This window comes from Musa acuminata, chromosome BXJ3-4 (genome assembly GCF_036884655.1).
Source record: "Musa acuminata AAA Group cultivar baxijiao chromosome BXJ3-4, Cavendish_Baxijiao_AAA, whole genome shotgun sequence".
Lineage (NCBI taxonomy): Eukaryota > Viridiplantae > Streptophyta > Magnoliopsida > Zingiberales > Musaceae > Musa > Musa acuminata.
The window spans coordinates 41,976,646-41,997,490 of NC_088352.1; the positions used below are offsets into that span (position 1 = coordinate 41,976,646).

The 20,845-nt window shown below is 35.4% G+C and overlaps 2 protein-coding genes across 2 annotated transcripts; both read right to left on the reverse strand.

The window, feature by feature from the left end:
- Positions 1-104: 104 nt before the first annotated feature.
- Positions 105-11,294, reverse strand: LOC103982991 (DNA (cytosine-5)-methyltransferase 1B). Its single transcript, XM_018824243.2, has 13 exons — positions 11,078-11,294; positions 9,813-9,884; positions 6,137-7,601; positions 4,454-5,948; positions 3,190-3,354; positions 2,898-3,099; positions 2,713-2,824; positions 2,486-2,633; positions 2,175-2,372; positions 1,735-2,013; positions 1,461-1,622; positions 1,121-1,339; positions 105-865 (listed from the first exon to the last, which is right to left on the reverse strand). The coding sequence occupies exons 2-13, from the start codon at positions 9,844-9,846 to the stop codon at positions 725-727; spliced, it is 4,620 nt and encodes a 1,539-aa protein (XP_018679788.2). The 5' UTR covers positions 9,847-9,884; positions 11,078-11,294; the 3' UTR covers positions 105-724.
- A 962-nt stretch (positions 11,295-12,256) lies between these two features.
- On the reverse strand, positions 12,257-20,141 carry LOC135634681 (magnesium transporter MRS2-I-like). Its single transcript, XM_065145182.1, has 12 exons — positions 19,789-20,141; positions 19,669-19,698; positions 19,397-19,535; positions 18,399-18,520; positions 16,556-16,630; positions 15,325-15,552; positions 15,177-15,221; positions 14,051-14,095; positions 13,920-13,949; positions 13,625-13,744; positions 13,441-13,535; positions 12,257-12,633 (listed from the first exon to the last, which is right to left on the reverse strand). Exons 1-11 carry the CDS (start codon positions 20,002-20,004, stop codon positions 13,449-13,451), a joined length of 1,137 nt encoding a protein of 378 aa, XP_065001254.1. The 5' UTR covers positions 20,005-20,141; the 3' UTR covers positions 12,257-12,633; positions 13,441-13,448.
- Positions 20,142-20,845: the final 704 nt, after the last annotated feature.

Sequence of the window (20,845 nt, forward strand, 5' to 3'; positions counted from 1 at the left end):
ACTGTAGACCGCTGTGTCTGCTAAGGCGGAATTGTGTAGATGTAATCATTTAAATGAAAATTTTTATGGTTTATACTTTAATGCGCTCTAATAAATAATTACCATATCCAACACCAAACATACAAATTGTCATAATTAACTTGCTATTGTTGCTATTACATAATGACTGATCGAAAAAGCAATGACAATATTTACAATCACCATGACATTGTATGGCAGGCATATCAGGGTGAGATCAAGTTCTAAACAAAAAGACCTCAATTACATTAAAATTTGCATACAGCAAACAACAACAGTTGTTAATAGTCGTGTTGTTCTTGTATCAATGATCTAGAGAAATTAAGCAGTTCTCACAAAAATGGGGCAACTTCTTAATGTACCTGAGAAGGAACCTGGGCCGCGCACATACTTCTTTCATAGATTCAACCAATGTTTACTGCCAAGAAACTTTGCAAAAGGCCTCTGCTCTCTTTTGCAGGTCTGTTCCAAAAGATTGCAACAGTTCTCTCAGGGATTCAATCTCAACTGTTTTCATCAAAAGGAACATCATGGGAATTTGAAGTTTAATATGGTGCTTCTAGGGATTCAGTGACACTTTGGTTCCATGTGTCAGAAGCCAAATGAAATAGAGGTCAATCCAAATTTGCTTTACCATGGCAGACGACGTCAAGAGACATGTAAGTAGATTGTAGATAGGCATGTTGATTAAAAGCCCCATATTTGTTTAAACTGAAGATAGCTTTGCTTCAATAGCTTCCTTAAGTTTAGTTCCAAGTGCATAGGCTAGTGGAGGTGGCACAGCATTTCCAATTTGCCTATGCTTGTTCTGTATGTTACCAGAAAAGCGATAGCTATCCGGAAACCCCTGCATGCATGAAATTGATGGGCATGGTCAAACCAACATCAATGGTCAGACAAACACCTTAAAGATGCTAATTCTTTGATGTGCTGATCTTATTGTAGCAACAGAGTTCTTTGGGTAACTTAAAATGGGAATATTGTCTAACAACTTAAATGGTGAATTGCATATCTGAAGAAAATGAGAATATTGTCTAACAGCTTAAATGGAAGAAGAATTATGTACTATATTAAGTCCAACGAAAGGAAATTAGGAGCTTACTTGAGATCTTGCACACTCACGGACTGTAAGAATCCTATCTTGTTCAGGGTGAAAGCACATGCCCACCTTACCCATAGGTTGGGGATCTGTGATGGAAGTAGGGAAGTTTCCATCCCAATCCAGCCTTCCATATAGTCCCTTCCACTGATTGTGCCTTTTTGCTGTGTTTGGCAGGCACCAAGGTATCAGATCCACCATTTGTCCAGTTGACAATTTGACCTTATTCATGATAAAATACTGATCAGATATATACACATAACTAGCATAGTAAGTAATAAACAAAATAACTTACCAAAAAAAAAAAAAAAAAGTAATAAACAAAATACAAAAATAGGTTTACCTTTTCATCTGGCAGGTCACGCCAGTCTGCACCTGGACGCTTTGGTATACGTTGGCATCTAATCAAGTTCAATTCATTCATCTCTTTTGATATATGGTCATTCAAGGACAACATGCTTCCTCTGATTTTCTTTTGAAACCATGACATGGGCTCGCTTCCGTACTAGAAGAACACCAAAGGATATTACTATCGCAACAACCTCAGAAAAAATGAGAAAAAAATTTAAAAGATTATATCCATAAATAACACAAAAGGTTAGAGGCCAAAAAATTACATTAATGGTAGATTTGGAAGCCCCATTCTCAACTGGAGGAAGATCCCCAATTGTGTCCCTTACAGTAATTGAACGGAATGGAGCTCCTCCAGCAGTGCTCCGAACAGCAGCATACTGCACATTCATGGGCATCGATATTTTCAGTTCCGGTCCAGCAAATACATGCATAGGTTCTGGCCATTCTGGAAGAATCTCTTCTGGGGAAGCAGCCCAAATAAATGCCCTTTTTCTTGATTGCGAGACACCATAGGCTCCAGCTTCCAGAATTCCGAACCTTACCTAAAGAAGCACAGCGGCAAAGAATACAAAAGCCAGCAGTAGATTTTGAAACATCAGTTCGGATCAAAATAAGGAAACCACGTCAACATTCAAGAATTAAGAATATGAAATTAATCTTTTGTAGGTAATAGTTACCAAGATAACAAGAAAAAGACTTGTACCTGATAACCCATTGCTAGAAGGGAAGCAAGAGTCAGTCTGAATGTCTGCCCTTTATTGAAAGACACAAAATTCCTCACATTCTCCAAAAGAAAAAACTTTGGCCTGAAATATTCAGCAAATGATAGGAAGGCCAAAATCATTTCACATTGAACTTTACTCCAAGTGCTTTGGTTAAATCTGTTCATCCCAGAGAATCCCTGAAAAGAAAAGGAAAATTAACTTTACATTATCAACCCAATCATGGTAGTGAGAGCATCATCTTCCCAGAGCTAAAACAAGATGGTTGTCAATAAATTCAGAAAATTTAGACCTGACATGGAGGCCCTCCATTGATGAAATCTACTTCACCCGGCACTGGCAGATTCTTAAGCTTCTCCTCATCAAATGCAGCAGCTAATTCAGCAGCTTCAGATGTTGAGATGCATTCATCTGCATCCCCACACTTCTCCATAATAGCCCTGCATGACCATTGATGGACCATTTATTAACCTTTCGCAAATTACAGAGGCACAGAGTTGTTAGACAGCAAAAGCTTGCCTGAGAATAACATTGCAATTATCTACAAACATCAAGGTTTCCAGATGATTTTCACTAAATGCTTCACCAGCAGGCTGTTCATATTCAATTGCCCACTTTGTATATGAAACACCTGCAAATTTAAATATAATTTGATAATTTGTTTCATATATTCCTTGCTTTCTGAACTTGACTGAAAGGCTTACCAGATTGCTGCAATCCTTCTGACAAGCCACCACAACCAGCAAAAATGTCGAGAGTTGCCAAACGGTTTTCACAAGGTTCATCCTTCCGTTTGTCAGAAAAATTCTGCTGATTGTCTTCACACTTCTCCTTACCCTTTTTCTTTCTAGAAGTATATGGATCTGCCTTTCTTGCCAATGATGTTAGCTTTGTCTTGGCAGGTAACTGATTGCAGAACACATTCAGTCAACTAGAGAAGGATGAGTGAAAATAAGGTATGAAGGAAATATATCAAGATGGAAGAAAACATGCTACCTGTTTGAGTGTTCCTTTAACAGGATCATAAGAATATTCACAAAAGAATACATGATCAAGGACCACAGGAAGTTCCAAGTTTGGTAGGTCGATCTTTTTTCTCACTTCACATTTTCCTTTGATCATTTCCACAGGAACAGTGAGTATCTCCTCACTGTAATAAACCTGAATTCGCCACCCATGAGAAATACATTGGCAAAATAAGCTTTGTCAAGATGAAAATCAGCTGCTAATATATATAGCTCCTCGACATGCTATATTAATTTGTGCAAACGAGCATATCTAAAAAAAATAAACTAATTATAGGTTAACCCCTGTAATTAACTACCTTTAGTATCTCAAAACCCTATACTTTCAAAAGTTATATTGGGATCCCTATAATTACAAAAGTAAAACATGTTACTTTATTTCTCCACATGTCGTCGACTTTGCTGACAGAAATATTGCACGTGTTCAGCAATAAACCAAAGTGAGGCAAAGTCAACATATACTCAGTAGTAAATCATATGGTATTTTTGTCAGTAAAGTCAATAACATAAAATAAAAAAATAAGATTAAATATTTTACTTTCATAAGTATATAGATCCTAATATAACTTTTGAAAGTATAAGAACCGAGATGCTAAAAGTAGCTAATTACATGAGATAATATATAATTAGCCCAAAAAAAGTAGACTTCATAGTTCTTCTAACATGTGTAGTGCTTGTATTTGCCATCAATACTAGTTGGGTATCTCCTAACATGTATCAAATGCTTCAGCAAATACACCAAAAAAAAAAATAGACTTTATACTTCTTCCAACACCTGTGTAGTGCTTGTATTAGGCATCAATACTAGTTGTGCTACTCCCAACACAACCAGTTGCGACAGCAAATACACATATATGTACCCTATCATGAGGCAATAGAAGATTTTTCAAGCGCTAGAAATGTGCTTGAAATTTGGACCTTTAACAGTAATGAAAATAAAGGCCAATGTTTTTGTGTTAGAAGAACTACTTTTCTGAAATTAATAATTGTGATGTGTCATAAATAGCACATTAGTATCAACATAAACAATCCATGTTAAACAAAATACTTCCTCATGGATAAAGATGTAACAATGTAAAAGAAAATATATTCATTAATCATCATGTCATTTCCATGTTACTGTCCTTTCTTTCAAGATTACTGAATTTGGCACATCTATATTATGCTGTCCATATCACCTGTCCATGCATTGCATAATTTTATTAAAAAAATAAGATTATCATGGATAGACTTACTTCTCTAATATCAGAACTGTAGGCTTTTGATGATGAAACATCTTCTGGTCTGTAAAATCTTCTCACTTTCACCTTTGTTGATTCTGTAGTAGGCTTCTTGGACCCTGTAGGAGCCTGAATTTCCAGAATTTGACATACTACATAGGCTTTTAGTCCTACATTTCTACCAGCCTTAAAAGTCCCATGATCCTCCTCCTTTCCCTCAGCAAAAAACTGAGGTTGGACATACATAAAATCTTGAACACTGTACTCAATCTTCTTATAAACAAAACTGGTCTCAGAACTTAATATGAATTCATCTACCTGCAAAGTCATCTCTTTGCAGGAGTTGCAGAAACCACTTCCAAGGCCCAAACTGCTATAAGGAAGAGCAAAGAAGCCACCTTTCTCGGGGTAATATAAGTTTTTACAATAATATTCCATAGGCAACCCCTTCCTTTTATTCTCCTCTGCTTTCGCCCTATCAATCTTATCAGCATTGGCATACTCTTTTCTGTATTTATGTCCCCAGGACCGCAAACGGATATCCACCACTATAGATTCTTTGACATTTCCTAGTTCAATTTCCATACAGTCATTAGCAAGGAACACCTCTCTCTCATCAGCTGCATTTCCAAGAATGGTTTGAGATCCTCTGTGCATCATTCTTCCATGAACCATTTTAATGCCATCATGTTTCTCAAACATGTACTCCACAAATAATATAGCTGGCACATCTGCCTCGTCAACTTCTGTAGTTACTGCACCACCAACAGCAATAATTTGTCCACGAACAACCGCATTGTGGTAAAGAGCTTCTCCAGAATCCATTTGACCAATCGACTTCCCTTCCCATCGTATTTCCTTGTAACTAGATTTAGAATGACATGAGCGTGAGGATGAATGTGTGATTGGAGCCTTTTCCACCTGAACCAACGTCATCTCCTCATCCACTTCTTCATCATCATTATCCTCCTGCTCCTCTTCAGGAACTATAGATTCACAGGGATCTCCATCATGTGAATCCTCAGGGAAATAATTCAAGTAGTAGTCTCCCCAGATCTTACTGATGAACCTTGTTGTAGTAGCACGCATTGCTTTTCTGTTGGATATAACAGGTCCGATTGCCGCACAAGGGTTCAAGTTTGCTTCCTTTCTCACCACAGATCGTTTCTTCATAATGAGTTTTGTATGACATTTTTGTTCCATCTTGTCTGAAAGTCCAGATACAAAAGCACACTTCCTAATTTTCTCATCCGGATATTCAGCAAACTGTTGCAGAATAATTTGCCCATGCACTACAATGAATCGCTCAACCAATGCCAAATTTGATGATATAAAAGCAGGATGACTTTTGTCAAACACTGACACCTTCTTGATAACATCAACAAAGGAAAGCTTTGATACCCTGGTTTGTTCTTTTAACAAAGTGATTATAGCAATTGCAAGCCTGGCTGTTTTAAGGACTGGTTCATACCAAGGAACATATTGCTGTGTTGGCTTCCCTAACCTGTACCTGTAATTAGACAACAAGTACTGGTAAATTTTTGCTGAGATACAAAAGGCAGCCCGTCATGATACATAAAATTAGCACACATAGCTAATTTCCATTTAATCTACTCTTAATTCAGGAAATTGATTAGCCACAGCAAGAGCAAAATACAATTGAAGATAAGCAATGAGTGTTAAGAAAGCAGGAGTTACCAGGCTACATCTGTTCGGATTGAGATAAAAATCATTGAAGACCCAAACTCAATCATCCACTCCTTAATTGCACTCAGATAGGTTGGAACCCCTTCATTATATGAAGGGTTAGTTGCACTAGAAGAAGATTGACCAAGGCCCTCATCCAAAAAGTACCCACAACCATCATCCTCTCTCATTTGCCCAGACCCAAAAACCGTTACATCAACTTCTGCACAAGGCTTCATTGGCAAGAGCTCCAAAGTGATAAGCCTTGAGTCCGAGTTATACAAAGCCCAGTTGTCAAGGATCCTTCTGGGGAGGTCAGAATATGACATATGGCTCTCACTCTCAAAAAAGATATATTCATCCATTTCATTTGTGGAAGGTCTGTAATATGCAGGCAAGGGATAGTCGTTAGCAATCTCTGCCTCACTTATCTTTACATATATATTCTTTTGAGAATTCATAGCATGACGGCCTCTTTGCTGCTTCATAGCCTTCCAATCCTCTTCTTCCTGCAAAATTGTTGCCAGTTTCTCATCATCATCTTCAGTAGCATCCAATTTTTCTCCTTCGTTAATTTGCAAGTTCCCATTTGGCATTCTTGGAGCCAGCTTGCATGACTCTGATCTACTTCTACACTCATCTCTTAAAGCCATAAGAGCTGGCAGTGTGGCTAGATGAACATCAGTATTGGCTGAAGTCTCATCTAATCCAGTTAGCTGGTTGTACACAAAGTCACCAAGAGAGATTACAAACTCTCTACTACTTAATCCACCAGGAAAATTCTTGGTTCCACTCATAGAACGGATTACTGCAGCAAGCAACTCTTCAAGGCTCAGATTTGGATTTCCACCAACAGATCTGGCTAATTTCCTGTAAACTTCAATGCATGTGCGCGCCTTCTCATAGAAAAGATCATAAAACTTTTTGTAACTGCTTGCAGGTTTCACACACTCATAGTCTGCGTTTTCTGTTGAGACCCAAATAATTGGCGACCCTTCATCATAACCTGAAATTGACCAAGATTCTATCCGCCCAAATCCTTCACATTTTATTCCCCTTTCTTTTTCTTTTTCCATATTATCATCCATGGGCATGATGATAGCTGTGATGAAACAGTCATCTATTTCTGACATTTCAAACGGCTGTGCATTGCCATCAGCATCATGAAAGGTGAAATCAACAAGCCTTCTACATGGTGGAAGATCTTCTGCACCAAGTCTAGTCAGGTCAATGGCAACTTCCTCGTCCTCCTCTATTCGAACTTTCTTGGTTTCAACAAATACGGATTTTTCAGATATCCTGACAGTTTCCTCTTTGAAGTTTGAACATGCCGCAGCTCGCTTTGGCCTCTTGCAAGTGACTTTACCATTTTCAAGGTTGTTATGAGGCTTTTCACTTGCCACCGCTGCTTTAACCATTTTAGCGTCATCTGTTACTTTCCTTTTTGGTGGTCTTCCTTTCCCATTCTTTTTCATTTCTGAAAACAGAAGTAACCCTTTATTTCAAGGGACTCAAAGGATAAAAAGTTAATTTTAAATACCACTTCACAGATACCAACTGTAGAAGTAAAATGATAAATGGAGGGGTGGAAAAAAAATTTACTATTAGTAACCTTGAGAAAATTAGAAGACAACATATATTGTTAACAGAATGAAATGAAATTTAATCAGTATTATACCTCTTGCAAAGAGTGAATCTCAAATAAAGGATATGTAGTAGAAGAATAAAAATGGAACACATTACATGGAATAATCAACAATAGCTGAAACTTCTAACAAAAAAGAATGAAAAGAATTAAGCTTTTGGTGATTAGAAAAATAATCCTAAAAGATAATGTTAAATTAATATTAAACAGCATACTCCTCCAATTAATGTCTGAAAACATTGTTATAAAGAGTATGGAGTATGTAAAGATGTAAAATATACAAGATACTGGTAAGTAGTATTCTGTAAATTTTTTATTTGATTGCATGATAAAGGAAATGCAGGGGCCAGACAGAACAATACTGACATACAGTAGATCCTAAAAGGTGTTAATCAGGGACTATGATAAGTGTAGTAACAAAGAGTACAAGTATGCATCATATCGGCAGTATATCATGCATGAAAACCCACTGTGTCTGTTTGTTGCTTTTCTTTCAGATAAAATAGAATGTCTGATTGCATTACAAAGTGGGATGCTTAGAGAGTAGATCTTAAACAGGAAGGCCGCCCTTTTGTGTCCCAGGTGACGAGGGTTTAATTTATGAAAGAAAAAAAAATCTATTCTTAGACATAGGCTGGGTACATTTACTCTTCCCAGACCCCACATCGACAAGAACCTCATGTACTAGATTCACCTCCTCTTTTAGTGGGATGCTTAGCTAACTTTAAAAGAACCATGCCCACAGTTGAGAACTGTTTTTCACTTAAGTTGTATGTCCATCCACTCCATTAGTCATTGTTTAAAATTCAAAACTTCATGAGAGAACAAAAAGTTCTGATAGAATGGATCCAATTCCAATGTACCCATGTGCAAAAGATTAAATATGCCAAACTGATTTTGAGATCTTTAAATACTGGGATGCACCCAATTCCCAATCTTTCCTTGGAGAAGAAGGTTAAATTGGACTTGAATAGAAATGATAGGAACGTAGTATGATCTATAAAGTTGTGGGCAAAAAAAATAGCACCAACACCACATTTGAAGCGAGAACTTGCTTGGTTCATGTTTTATGAACCAAATTCTGGAAATTGTGGCTGTATGCAGTTTAATTAGCCCAACATGGCTTTAATCTGGAGTTTAATGACACATGGAGCATCCAAAGAAACAACTTATGGTCCAATGCATTACAAGATTTTCATATTTTGATCCATGAATACAGAAGCCAGATGGATTTTAGAGGAAGCAGCATTTTGTTTTTGCTGAAGTTCTAAACTTGCATGCACAGCAGATGAGATAATAATTTGAGTTTGGCCACTCATGGTCTCAAACATATACAATGAAATTACAATCCTAGCAAATGCAAATCATGCAATTTACTGGCATATGTAATGATCTTGGCTTATTGTAATCCTTTGAATGACAACAAAGTTTATTTGGTAGGATAAGCTAATAAGCAATCATGCTTTAAGCTAGATATGGATGTCAGTAATGACATAAGCAAAAAATTCAGGAACAAAGGTCAAAAAAGGTCACATGATTGGAAACGAGTAACAAATTAGATAAAAAGCAGTAAACTAAGAATAAAAAAAATATGAAATTCATATAAATCCCATGTTTCACACCTTTTACTTTGTTTTTTTTTTTTTCCTTGCATTCAAAGTTATACCAACTTTTAATAAACAACAGCATGGACTCAATAGAGCCATTAGCTCTATTGAGGGCATAGCATTGTCGTATGCAGAATGTATGGGGCAAACTATTTGATGACATGGCAACAGATATACAGTAAACAGAAGATGAAATCTAAAGCAACCAAATGCAATTCATTTGGACTAAACAAGTCACTGTCACAAAATAGTTACGAACAAAGGATCTTAATAGCATTTTTGTACTAACACAAATAATAATATATCAAGATGTCCATGCTTTCAACATGAAGACCTATAAAAAGTTAAACCATCTACAGCCTAGAATTTTCATTTGGAAATTCATCACATTAATGCACATAGAAAACTTAGAACAAAAAATATTTCAGACACGAACCTGTGGAATCTAAGCCTATCAGTTCCCTTGCCATAACCCAGATGTTCAGTTGCTTTTTTCAAAACCCTCAATCTGAAAACATAAACAAGAGAAGAAAGTACATTAGATATAAGGAATAAAAGAACAAAAAGTGCACATCCTAAAGCTGCCTTTTCTCAACATACCCCAGTATAGAAGAGATAAGTTTCAGAAACATAGCTCAGAATTTTTTTTTTAATTCCAGGTGTATGTTTTATGCACAATGAATAAATGTATAGATGGTGTTTTTGTTAAATATATAACAAAGAGGGTGGGGTCCTTCAGATATTTGATACATGATTTACTTGATATGTGAAAAACTTTCGCAAAATCCAATGCAGATTTAAATAACATGTACAGTGAAAATCATCCAATGAGAAGGCATCAATTGCTTGAAGCCATGAGGAAATTGCAAATATACAAAAGCTAGATATAACTTCTATTAGCAAAATAACAAATTGCAAAAGCTTTAATATGCATGTGAGACATTTATGAAATCGTTTCAGTGAGACATTTGAAAAAACCATGGCATGAATACAACAGACAGTAAACATTATGAGTAATTATTTGCTTCCAGGCAAAAAGGCTATCCTAAATATTAAATTGTGACCAGTCTAGATAAAACCAATAAATCAACGAATTTACTAGGATGGATTACTTTGGTAAACTACAAAGTTAACACTAAGATAATTTAAACTTATGATTATATTTTTAAGATTATATGTTTTTCCAAGCTGAAACTAAGCTTATAAGCTAACAAGGAAAAAATCCAAAGGTAAACAAACTTATAGTTGACATGAGAGATAACATTTTTCAAACTGTATATGTTAGCTTTCCAATGGATTACTGGCTCCAAGAAGTTAATCGTAAAACCCTTTTACCGGGCACATAACTTTCCCGATCAATGTTAGCATACACAACCAACATTCACGAAGCTTTCGCAGAAACACAAAGGGAAGGCCAACTATTAAACAACACACTGCCATCTTTTCTTGTTGTGTTTTAACCATGATCTTATGGTAAAGACGAAACTAAAGCCACCGCATGGTCTTTTATATGTTCTTATACAATAAACACATCTTTTTTTTGGGCCGAACCGACAAAAAAAAAGATTATCAAACCCTAAAAACCTCTCCGAGAGGAACCCTAATTAGCTCTCGCACACGATAACAAAATCCCAGATACAGGCGTAGCTCAGCTTGGAGACGAATGCGAAATCAGATCTAATTAGAGAGAGAACAACTCACACTGGGAGGATGAAACGAGGCTACGAGCTCCAGGATCGGACCGATCGGACAGGAATTGATGGAAGAGGCAAAAAAAAGGGAGGCTTATAAAGAGTAGTGAGAGTGGCGGGGAGGGGAAAGGGAGCGAATCGTGTTTGCGCGGGAGGAGTAAATTTCGAAACGACGAGGAAACAAGAGACAGAGAAAGAGAGAGAGAGAGAGAGAGAGAGAGAGAGAGGAACCCGGAAATGTGGTGGTGAGCTGGTGGTTTCCTCCAAGACTAAGGTGGTGTTGGGAACTCCGACTTTTACCACACCGGGCAAATGTGTTTTTAGTGTAGAGGTAAGAATAATGAGTGGGACGGTGAGGTTACCGGGAAAATTGCTGATGGAATTATTGGAGGGATAAATTCTATCAAATTCAATGGACACCTTCTTTCGATGGATGGGTTAAATTGAATTACAATGATTCTATACGAGAGGATCGAGTTAGAATATTATTTTGCTCTTCATAATCATTTGGATAATTTAGTGTTATTGATGGTTTGTAGAAGGTGGCAATGGATGGATCCCCAAATGTTCATATTGAATCAAATTCTTTTAATATTATTAGCAAAGGAGACAAGCTGCTATCCCTCGCTATACATAGTTTTATCCAAGGTAATTGGGTCCTTTTTCTAATTTTATAAATATGTATATATATAATGTGTATCTATATATAAACATATATATGCATATGCATACATATATTCATATATATATACATATATATTCTCGCACATTTACAATTGGCTATCTTAATTTAAAAAAGAATAATATACATGCTTTAAAGTTTTTTTTGTGCATCAACAATTAAGTAATAAAAGTTTTCTATTTTTGTTAAAAAAAAGAATAGAAGTATACATTTAATGTTTGACGATATCACTCGTAAAACCAAGTCAATATATATCATATTGAAACATCATATTTAATATCATTTATTATCGACTTAGTTTTGTCTCATTTTTTTTTGACACACTCGTATAAGAATAGTTTTATTATAATCTTATGATTATCGCCCCACATATAAATTAAAAATTGTACAAGATAATAGAACAAAATACCGCAAGACAAAGATGAATAACTTATACCAAAATTTATCACAAAAGTGAGAAATTATCTTTCAATAGATAATTCTATGTTGCCCACTTGACAACCAATATCGATCACCAAGGACAACTTAACAATCTAATTAAGTAGATCATGCATTGACAATTAAACATATATATTATCAATTGACCTCAACATTTTTGGTTTGTACGAAGTCTTCAATCTCATGAACAATCTATAGCTAGATTATTCAAACAATAAAACCAAACTACAATTTGATCAAGGTCCATCAGGTCAATAACTCAAAGAAAAGTCGAAAAGTTTAAGCAACGCAAAGATAAATTTCAAGTTCACATATTTGAAGATGATTGCAACTCATTAATGAGAAAGTCACACGATTTCCATTTAACGAAAGCTTTCCGTATTCCATGGTTTTCTGCAACACTAGCATTAGTCAGCAAACTAGTGAAACACCCAATTTCCAGAACCCTGCAACCAGAGATTGAATCGATGAGAGCATCAGCAGCAGCCTCGTTGATCTTAAAGTGGTATTAAAGAAATTCTTTAAAAAATATATAATGAACATTTTTTAAGTAAATTTCACAAGGATGTCTGGTTATGAAACTAATAACACAATCTCACCGATTTAACACATTGACTTGTTTAAATATGATTAGTTGTATAATGAACCGAGCTTGATAAAATAAAATAAATTTGAAATATTATTCATGAAGAAACTTATAAAGGATAGCTAAATCTAAAATGATCTCATCTATGATTGAGAAAAGCTCAAGGGAGCTTATTTAAGTTCAAACTTCAAACCATAAGGAGGTTCACAAGCATTTCATGTAAAGGCTGTCTTCACAATTATATGCTTCAAGTTAATGTTACCACACTGGCTAATCTAGATTCATTCATCTCTTAGAGATAAAGATTATCTATATCGACTAATAAGCAAGAATTATTTTTAATCAGTATAATAAACAATTGGATGTACCAGGTAGATTGTTTTTTTCTTTATGTGTGTTTTTTGAGCTTATTTGGACCAATGATGCATTTGCTAGGCAATAATAAAACTTAGTTCATTGATTGAACAGCTCGAAAACTCATCTTTGAGCTCAAAAGAAGATACACAAAGTTAACTCACTCATTTTAAGATCCTACTAGAGTGCTTCTATCGTAAATACTGCTGAATTCAAAAGCAATATAATTTGGCAATAAACTTTTACTTTTAAATTTTGCTAGGAAGAGATGATAACTAAACACCTTAATCATGCATATCTGGTAGATGGTTACCTATGGAATCAAGCTCCAATAAGGCCTTTGTAACGGGCATAAACTAGAACAACAACAAGTATAAGTCCAGATAATAGTCCTCCAATACCAACCACCTGTTTGACGACGAGAAAAATATTTGTAAGAGTTCAAAAGGTTCATATATCAGTTAGTAAGATTGTATATGCTAGTCAAAGATGCCTACCCAACTGAAGACGTATCCATGGTTGTCATTCCATGAATATGGGATGTTCATGCCAAAAATCCCACCCACCAATGAATAGAATGTTAAACTAACAGTGCAAGCACTTAAAAATAGTTCTAACTGCAGAACAAATAAGCAAGGTAATAATAAGTTAGAAGAAGATACAAACAAAGTAGCAAGGTAAATAACACATGATTAAACAAGCCAAAAAACGAATTCTTAAGAGAAAATGAAAACTGTGTTTAGTCAGGCCAGAAAAATTCAATAACCCGAAGATATCAAAAGAAGCTATAACCTGGATCAGCTGATTCCGATGGTTGTCAAGCTGCAAGAGTTAAAACTCGAAATCAGAAGTTATAGGAAATAAAGAAAAACCAAAGTATAGTACTTTGGGTTCATGAGATGTTCTATAAATCTGTAAGCTACCTGAAAATTGATATAGTCCTCTGTGTCATCAACATATTCACGTAGCTACATGAAAAAAATAGAAGAAAATATCAGAAACATAAAAAAGATTCTTAAGAAAAAGCTAAGAGACAATAACAACAAATGACAAATTCTTTTCATTTAAACACCAGATTTGAGACAAAACTGAGGAAATCTGAAAAATCCCTTGTAATGTAGCAAAAAGAAACAGATACTTCAGTTCTTTTTGGTTAAAACATGGAGCCACTTTTAAAGGATCAACTGTGAAAGGTGATTCTTAAAAGAATAATAAATATTCGATATAAAGTAATGAAAATACAATATTTGGCTTATGTTTAAGAATATAATTCCTTATTAGTTCTTCACCATTTTAGGCTAGTTGAAACTTGAATACACACCATATATAGGAACAGAGTAGAATATAAGGAGACATCTTTAATCTGTATCCCTATAAATTTTAAAGGATGTTTTTATTAAAACAAATTATTTTATCATAAATTTCAGGGTGTCAGCCCATGAGGCTTCCACCAAAGGAAGGTGATACAAGGGTGAGAGCAAGTAGATGTAACTCTGAGAAATGTACATATTGCAAATATAACTTCCTAAAAATACACATGAAGTTTCAATCTGTAAATATAAGAAATTTCTGCAGGCACAACCATGCATTTTGTACTCACTCAAGTTCAACTTCAATATGATGGCATCCAGGAAGACCCTAATATATAAGGAACCTCAAATATGCTTTGTATTTTGGACATATAAAGTAAATTAGCTTCATGATTCATAAGGAATATCCAAGGAATGAAAATCTAGTTGAAGAATATAAATCATCCCACTTCAACTTGGAATAAATCTAACATAATTCATCCCCATCGTAGAATGATAGTTTGCAGATATTAGTCAGAATGATATAAACACATCAAGGAAGAAAAGTAATAATAGAGGAAATCATAATATCAAATCCAATTTCCATGAGTCAGTTTAGTCATACAAGACTCTACTGCAAACTTTACCAATATATCTGCCTAAATTTTACACACTTACACACACAAGTGCATACTTCCTTGCAGAGAGAGAATCTATAGTTCATTCTGAATTTATATTCCACATTTGAAGAAATCCTTACCGTGTTCAATCTGTTCAAAGAGCCATCAATCTGTATAAAATATGCCTGCAGCAATAGATGATTGCACATTTTAAATTTGTGTCAGTGGAGAGGCTTGATTTTTCAAAAATGCATATAAAAACAGGTGTGATAGAACTTTTATTATAACCTCCAGTAACATCTCTAGTTCTTCCACATTATACTCGTTCCCATGAAGTGTTGCTACACTCGTCCTGCTTACTCTAGATGTTTTTGAAACCAAAACTGGTGAGTTGGGTGCTAAGTCAGAAACAGCCGAGTCAACCAAACATGGAGATTCTGTGGCCATCTTTCTTGATAGGTAAAGATCAGCCATGTCATTGTCATCATCCAACAGCCGTTCAAGTTCATCTCTTACCTGCAAGTAATCAATGAACAATTGAAACAAGAAATAATAATAAGTTAAAAGATAAATTGTTAAAATAGTTTCATGCAATTTGTACCTTCCACTTGGAGCCTTGCCTGTCATTATGCTTGTTATTTAAATAAAGAAATGGAAGAAAACCACAGCACTAACTGATTTAAAAAATATATATATATCTGTCATGCCAGTTGCTCTAATAATAGATGTATAGATAAGACAGTCCCGTGTTGATGGAAGCAGCATTTTTTGTCACTATGGTTTTCTAATATTATATCTATACAAAAGAAAAGGCAACAACAAGAGTTATTTAAAGTTATAAAAGTTATACAAAGTTCAGCTTGAGGACAATGTCAGGTAGATCATGATGGCACAAGAGAACATACTGATTTTCTTAGTTCTAGCACTTGCATTGATTTCGAGTTGAGACCAAAATGAACAACAAAATATGACTTATTACATCTTGACCAACATATAGATTTTTATTTTACCATCTGATGGATATAATTGGCATGGGCTTCTGGATTTAGATTCAGGAGATCTTGTGGACATGTTCTAAACAGTCAATTGCATGCATAGTGACATGGCAATTATAACTAGGAAAAGCTTCGTTTAAGTTCAAACTGTGGCAGTACTAATGCCATAATAATGCATTAGCTGCAATTTGAGGAGATAGACACTAGATTATAAGTATTGAAAAGTCAGTTTATGATACAGCATTGTAACATCAACAAGAAATTCAAGAAAAAGTTGCTCTTAATGTTCATATTTTGTTCAAAAAGGAAAGAAACATGATTCAAACAATTAAATATATTATCTCAAGGAAAAATAAAACTTTGGACTGCAAAATGAGAACTATGTACTGTATCCTGGTGATGCACAATAAGTAAACATAACCACAAAGTATCAAGAGATGCATGTCATAAAGAACATTAAAAAGTGATGTTCTTAGTGAACCAAAACGTGGAACTGCATGGATAAAAGGAGGTGATATATGCACCTTCTGGACACGAGCAATCAACCTTGTCATAGCACTCTTCAGCTTGCGGACCCTATCTAAATTGCGGCTACATATCTGTATGGGGTGTTTATAGATCATTTCACAAAAGACAGGGTCAAAGCAACATATAAAAAACTAATACAGAAACAAAAAGTGATGCTTGTTATTATTTCTAAGAATATGTGATAATTATGAAAAGAAGCACATTATCATATCAATAATGATGAACTCCAAAACTTATATTTTTGTTCTTAAATTATATAATTTGGTAAGATCAGTCCATTCAAGGATGCTGTAAACAAAGTATAAAGGAAATAAAGATGAGGAAAATAAAAAATGATGAGTACAACTAAGCAGAATTGTATTCAGATCATATAGAAAAAAAAGGAAAACAACCTATTTAGAGGGCAGTGTGGTTGAAATAAATGGCCAGAAAAGTTTCTCGTTCAAAAACAAATCAAAATTTGAAATTGAGTCCCTATAATTAAGTCTAACCAAGTTGTTTAAAGTACATCTTGTCTTAATTATATTTGGTGCAATTGTTTAGGTAAGTAGTCAAATTAATTAGCATGAATCATTTTCTTCAGTTGAATCAATTTGAATTTATCAAATCAGGTTTAGGATATTTAGAGAATATTTTTAAGTTAAATAAGTGGCTAGGTACTGTTTACTTTGTCTATGCAGTACTAGTTTTAATTCTACAAATCAAAAATATTTGCTGTGGTGGCACTTTAAGTAATCCAGTTACGATCCTTTCCTTAAAAAAAAAAAACTAGTCACCAGCTCAAGTGTTATTTTTTACCCACATAATCTATTTAAGAAGTGGAGGAATTAGTTGGACCCAGAACCTGCTAAACTTTATTAATAAGCTTACTGAGATGAAGGCAGCATCAAATACTAATCACAATAGTACAAAGAAGCAACATTGGCTAAGACTCATAAAATCCTAGTTGCTCCATGTTGATGTGAATGTTGGAAAAACAGGGAGGGTGAAAAGAAATTTAACAAAAAAAGGAAGGGAAAGCTGTAAAACAATTTAACAGTAAGAAATAAAGAATTTCCTGAATCATTAAAATAAAGTCAGCCAATGCATGAAATTCTCATTAATATAGGTTTTGGGGAGGATCAATTTACACAACCTATATAAAAATTTGTACAATTATTTTGATCAAAATTTCATGCTACATGGTGATCATATTTTGCGTAAGACTGGCTAATTGATTTTCATAAAAAGGGTATGCAAAATACAAGGCTTCTGCCATGGGAGGATCGATATACACAATACTTCTCCACACAAGCAAAGGGACTGTTATATGACTCGAACATTGGTGACCAAGTTCCTAAAAAACATTCTTAATATGGCACCAAGGCTCACCCCTTGCCTAATTGATTTTCAAGTTAAACACAATTTATTATATACATTTAAAATGTCATAGGTAACAATACATTTGTAAGAACTCCCTAGCTATAGTTCAACAACTAATGAATAAAAAAGAGTCGAGGGGAATTTCAGGAAGTAAATGGCAAACCAAGCTTTTTAGTTACTCTATGTACAACTTCTAACCAAATCTCATATTTGTAACTTTTTATTGCTTAATTAGAGTTGGTGAGGACATGACTTTTAAATTGTGTGTGATGCTTTAATTAATAATTTATTTCCATGTCATAAAAGAATCATGTGCTTGTCAACAGGAACCAGTGCTTCTGTAAGTTTGTTCACTATGATAACTGATGCAATAAGGCAAATTTTAATTTTCTCACACAGTATGGCAGTGGAATCACATGATGAACAAATAACAATTATTTGTTCAAGTTATTGAGCAATTGATATTAGCATACATACCTTGGCAGTCAACTCATCTAATGCTGGATAAGCATCAATTTCCAATTCCGTTGTACGTGCATCAAGTGAGCTGCATATAGCTTCCAAAGCAACTTCTAGAGCACGGAACTCAAATGGAGACGCTGCATAACATTGTGCTCAGAACAAGTAATAGCTAATTGACTTGTTTACTTATAAAAGTAAGGAGCTTGCTTGAGCATCTTAGAAATCTTTGGTTGATAATAGGCTTTGTTTTTGGGAGAACATTGTAATCCTCCACATCTCAAAAGCATAAATCTAATTTGAAAACCTTTGATAGTTATTAAGCCATGATCAACATGTACATTTTGAAATTTATCATTGGGCACACAGAATTGCAGAACATTACTTAGATAACCATTAGTCATACCTAATCAAAATCATGAAATGTGTATACAATGTATGTAACCATATTTTTTCAAGATAATTCTATGGCATGTCAAAATCTGGTAACCAATCTAGGTTTTATTTTTTGTATGCTTTGTGCAAAAGATTAACATGTTATGTTTCAGTTTACTTACAATAAAAAGCAAAGAAAGCATATTCAGAAACTAAGCCAAAGAAGTGTCGTCAAAATTTTAACTCATGATCCTTAGAGGAATAGGATAATTTGGAATTCCTTAATTGTTGGGCATATATGCCCTCATGTATATATGCATTCATGGGATGCCTTAGGGTGGCCTGTCAATCAAAATGAGAACGCCATCTGTTTCATCTTAAAGTCAAGTCACAGGCTGGTAAGCAACACCATCAGAATTAACCGTCGATGGAACAGACAATGATAAGGATCAGAAGCAAAATTAGCCTAGAACAGAACAGATATTGCATATGTTTTGGATGGTTCTAAATCTAAAATAGCATCGCAAAATCTTTGTAGCAATTCCTAAAGCACATTCCTGTGCAATTATCTAGCCTAATAAACTTTGCCCAACCAAGTGGGTAAAAGCTATAAGAGTAATTTGAAGGATATATTTGCCCACCAACTTCTTCGGCAGATTCTGCTTCATGCTGGCCTCTCCCTTCGCCCTCTGCTTGATGAGCAACACTAGGCGGTAGACGCCTATGAAGCTCCTCCACAACTGGGGTTACATTCTCTTCGGAAGGGTCTCTTAGCAATATCTGCGCCGTTAAAACAAGCAATTTCTAATGATTTCAGCTGCTTATGTCACACAAAATCGAACCCAGTTTCGATGTTATATCGAAACCACATAAAACAACCGTAAAAATCCCAGCTTTAAGCAGGAAAGCGTACCTCTTCCGCGGTGATGATCGCTTTAATATGCTGATTTTCTCAAAGATAAGAGAAACAAACAATCGCATTAGCGTCGAACATAAATAACATAAATATTCGGGAGGAGGTTTGAGGGGAAACCTCGAGATTGAGGACGATGGCCTTCTCCCTCCCCAGGATGGCGGAGGGATAGGAAAGCAGCGGGTCGATGATTCTCATATCCCGGGCGTGGATCTGCGCGCGCCGCATGATTTCGTGCTTGTCGACGTCCAAGACAATTCCGCGTCCGGTGCAATCCATAGAGATCCAGCTTCTCGCCCCCGTCGCCGCCGCCGCAGGCCTCCCGTCTCGACCCATCGCGTGGACGATGTTTCCGGCCGGCGGTGACGACCAGCGAAGGGGATCACATAGATTTCCAAGGTTAGAGTTCCGATTTCCTTCCTTTACGATCAATACATGGAGAAAGGAGAAGGTGGGCAGAACGAGGTGGGTTGGGTTACGGCGGGAGAGGAACCGAATTCTGGTTCGAGAAATATCTTTTATTGGTGTACCTTTTGGCTGACGTGACGTCGTTTTTCGGTTCTCTCTTACTCTTACCCATACAGAAACCCTCTTCTAGGATTCGATGTATACTCGGGCCCACCCATAAGTTTCCGAATCAAAATGCTGTAAGCGAATTCTACACGTACTTATGGGTACTTGTTTCACGTAGGAATTTGATACGGTATCTCCAATGTGACGCGTGCTTGGAGATATATACGTGATGACGTGTGTTTGGGTCGTGAGACAATACAGTTTTTATGGCTTTCCAATTGGTTAGACTGACATTGACCCACACGTCAAGCCATCGGAAGCCTTCTTTGTATTGTTTGCTGAAATGATCGAGACACAGGATGGGTGATGCCCCCTGCGTCGCATAAAACTAGAAACTAATAAATAACATATTTATGATCTCTTTCTATTGAAAAATAAAGAAAAAGAAAATATCATAATCTATTCTCAATGTAAAAACAAATTCTAATTATTTTTCTCTTCATTCATCCAATTCTGAGTCGTTCATGGTTTCTTTTCAATTTATTTTAGATTAGTCGTTAATTGCTTGATTGGAAACACAAATTAGAGGTTAATCAGCGGCTAATGTTTTTGGATCAACGGCTAACAATTTAATGTGATGTATAAGTAATATTTGTTGAGATTG

Coding starts and splice junctions, on each gene's coding strand:
- LOC103982991 (XM_018824243.2), bottom strand. CDS start 9,846: ATGGCAAGGGAACTGATAGGCTTAGATTCCACAG. Junction 3,355..4,453: donor ACAGTTCTGATATTAGAGAA/GTAAGTCTATCC, acceptor TGGCGAATTCAG/GTTTATTACAGTGAGGAGAT. Junction 2,373..2,485: donor ATGGAGGGCCTCCATGTCAG/GTCTAAATTTTC, acceptor TTTTCTTTTCAG/GGATTCTCTGGGATGAACAG.
- LOC135634681 (XM_065145182.1), bottom strand. CDS start 20,004: ATGGGTCGAGACGGGAGGCCTGCGGCGGCGGCGACGGGGGCGAGAAGC. Junction 15,553..16,555: donor TGATTGCTCGTGTCCAGAAG/GTGCATATATCA, acceptor GATTACTTGCAG/GTAAGAGATGAACTTGAACG. Junction 13,745..13,919: donor ATCGGAATCAGCTGATCCAG/GTTATAGCTTCT, acceptor TTTGTTCTGCAG/TTAGAACTATTTTTAAGTGC.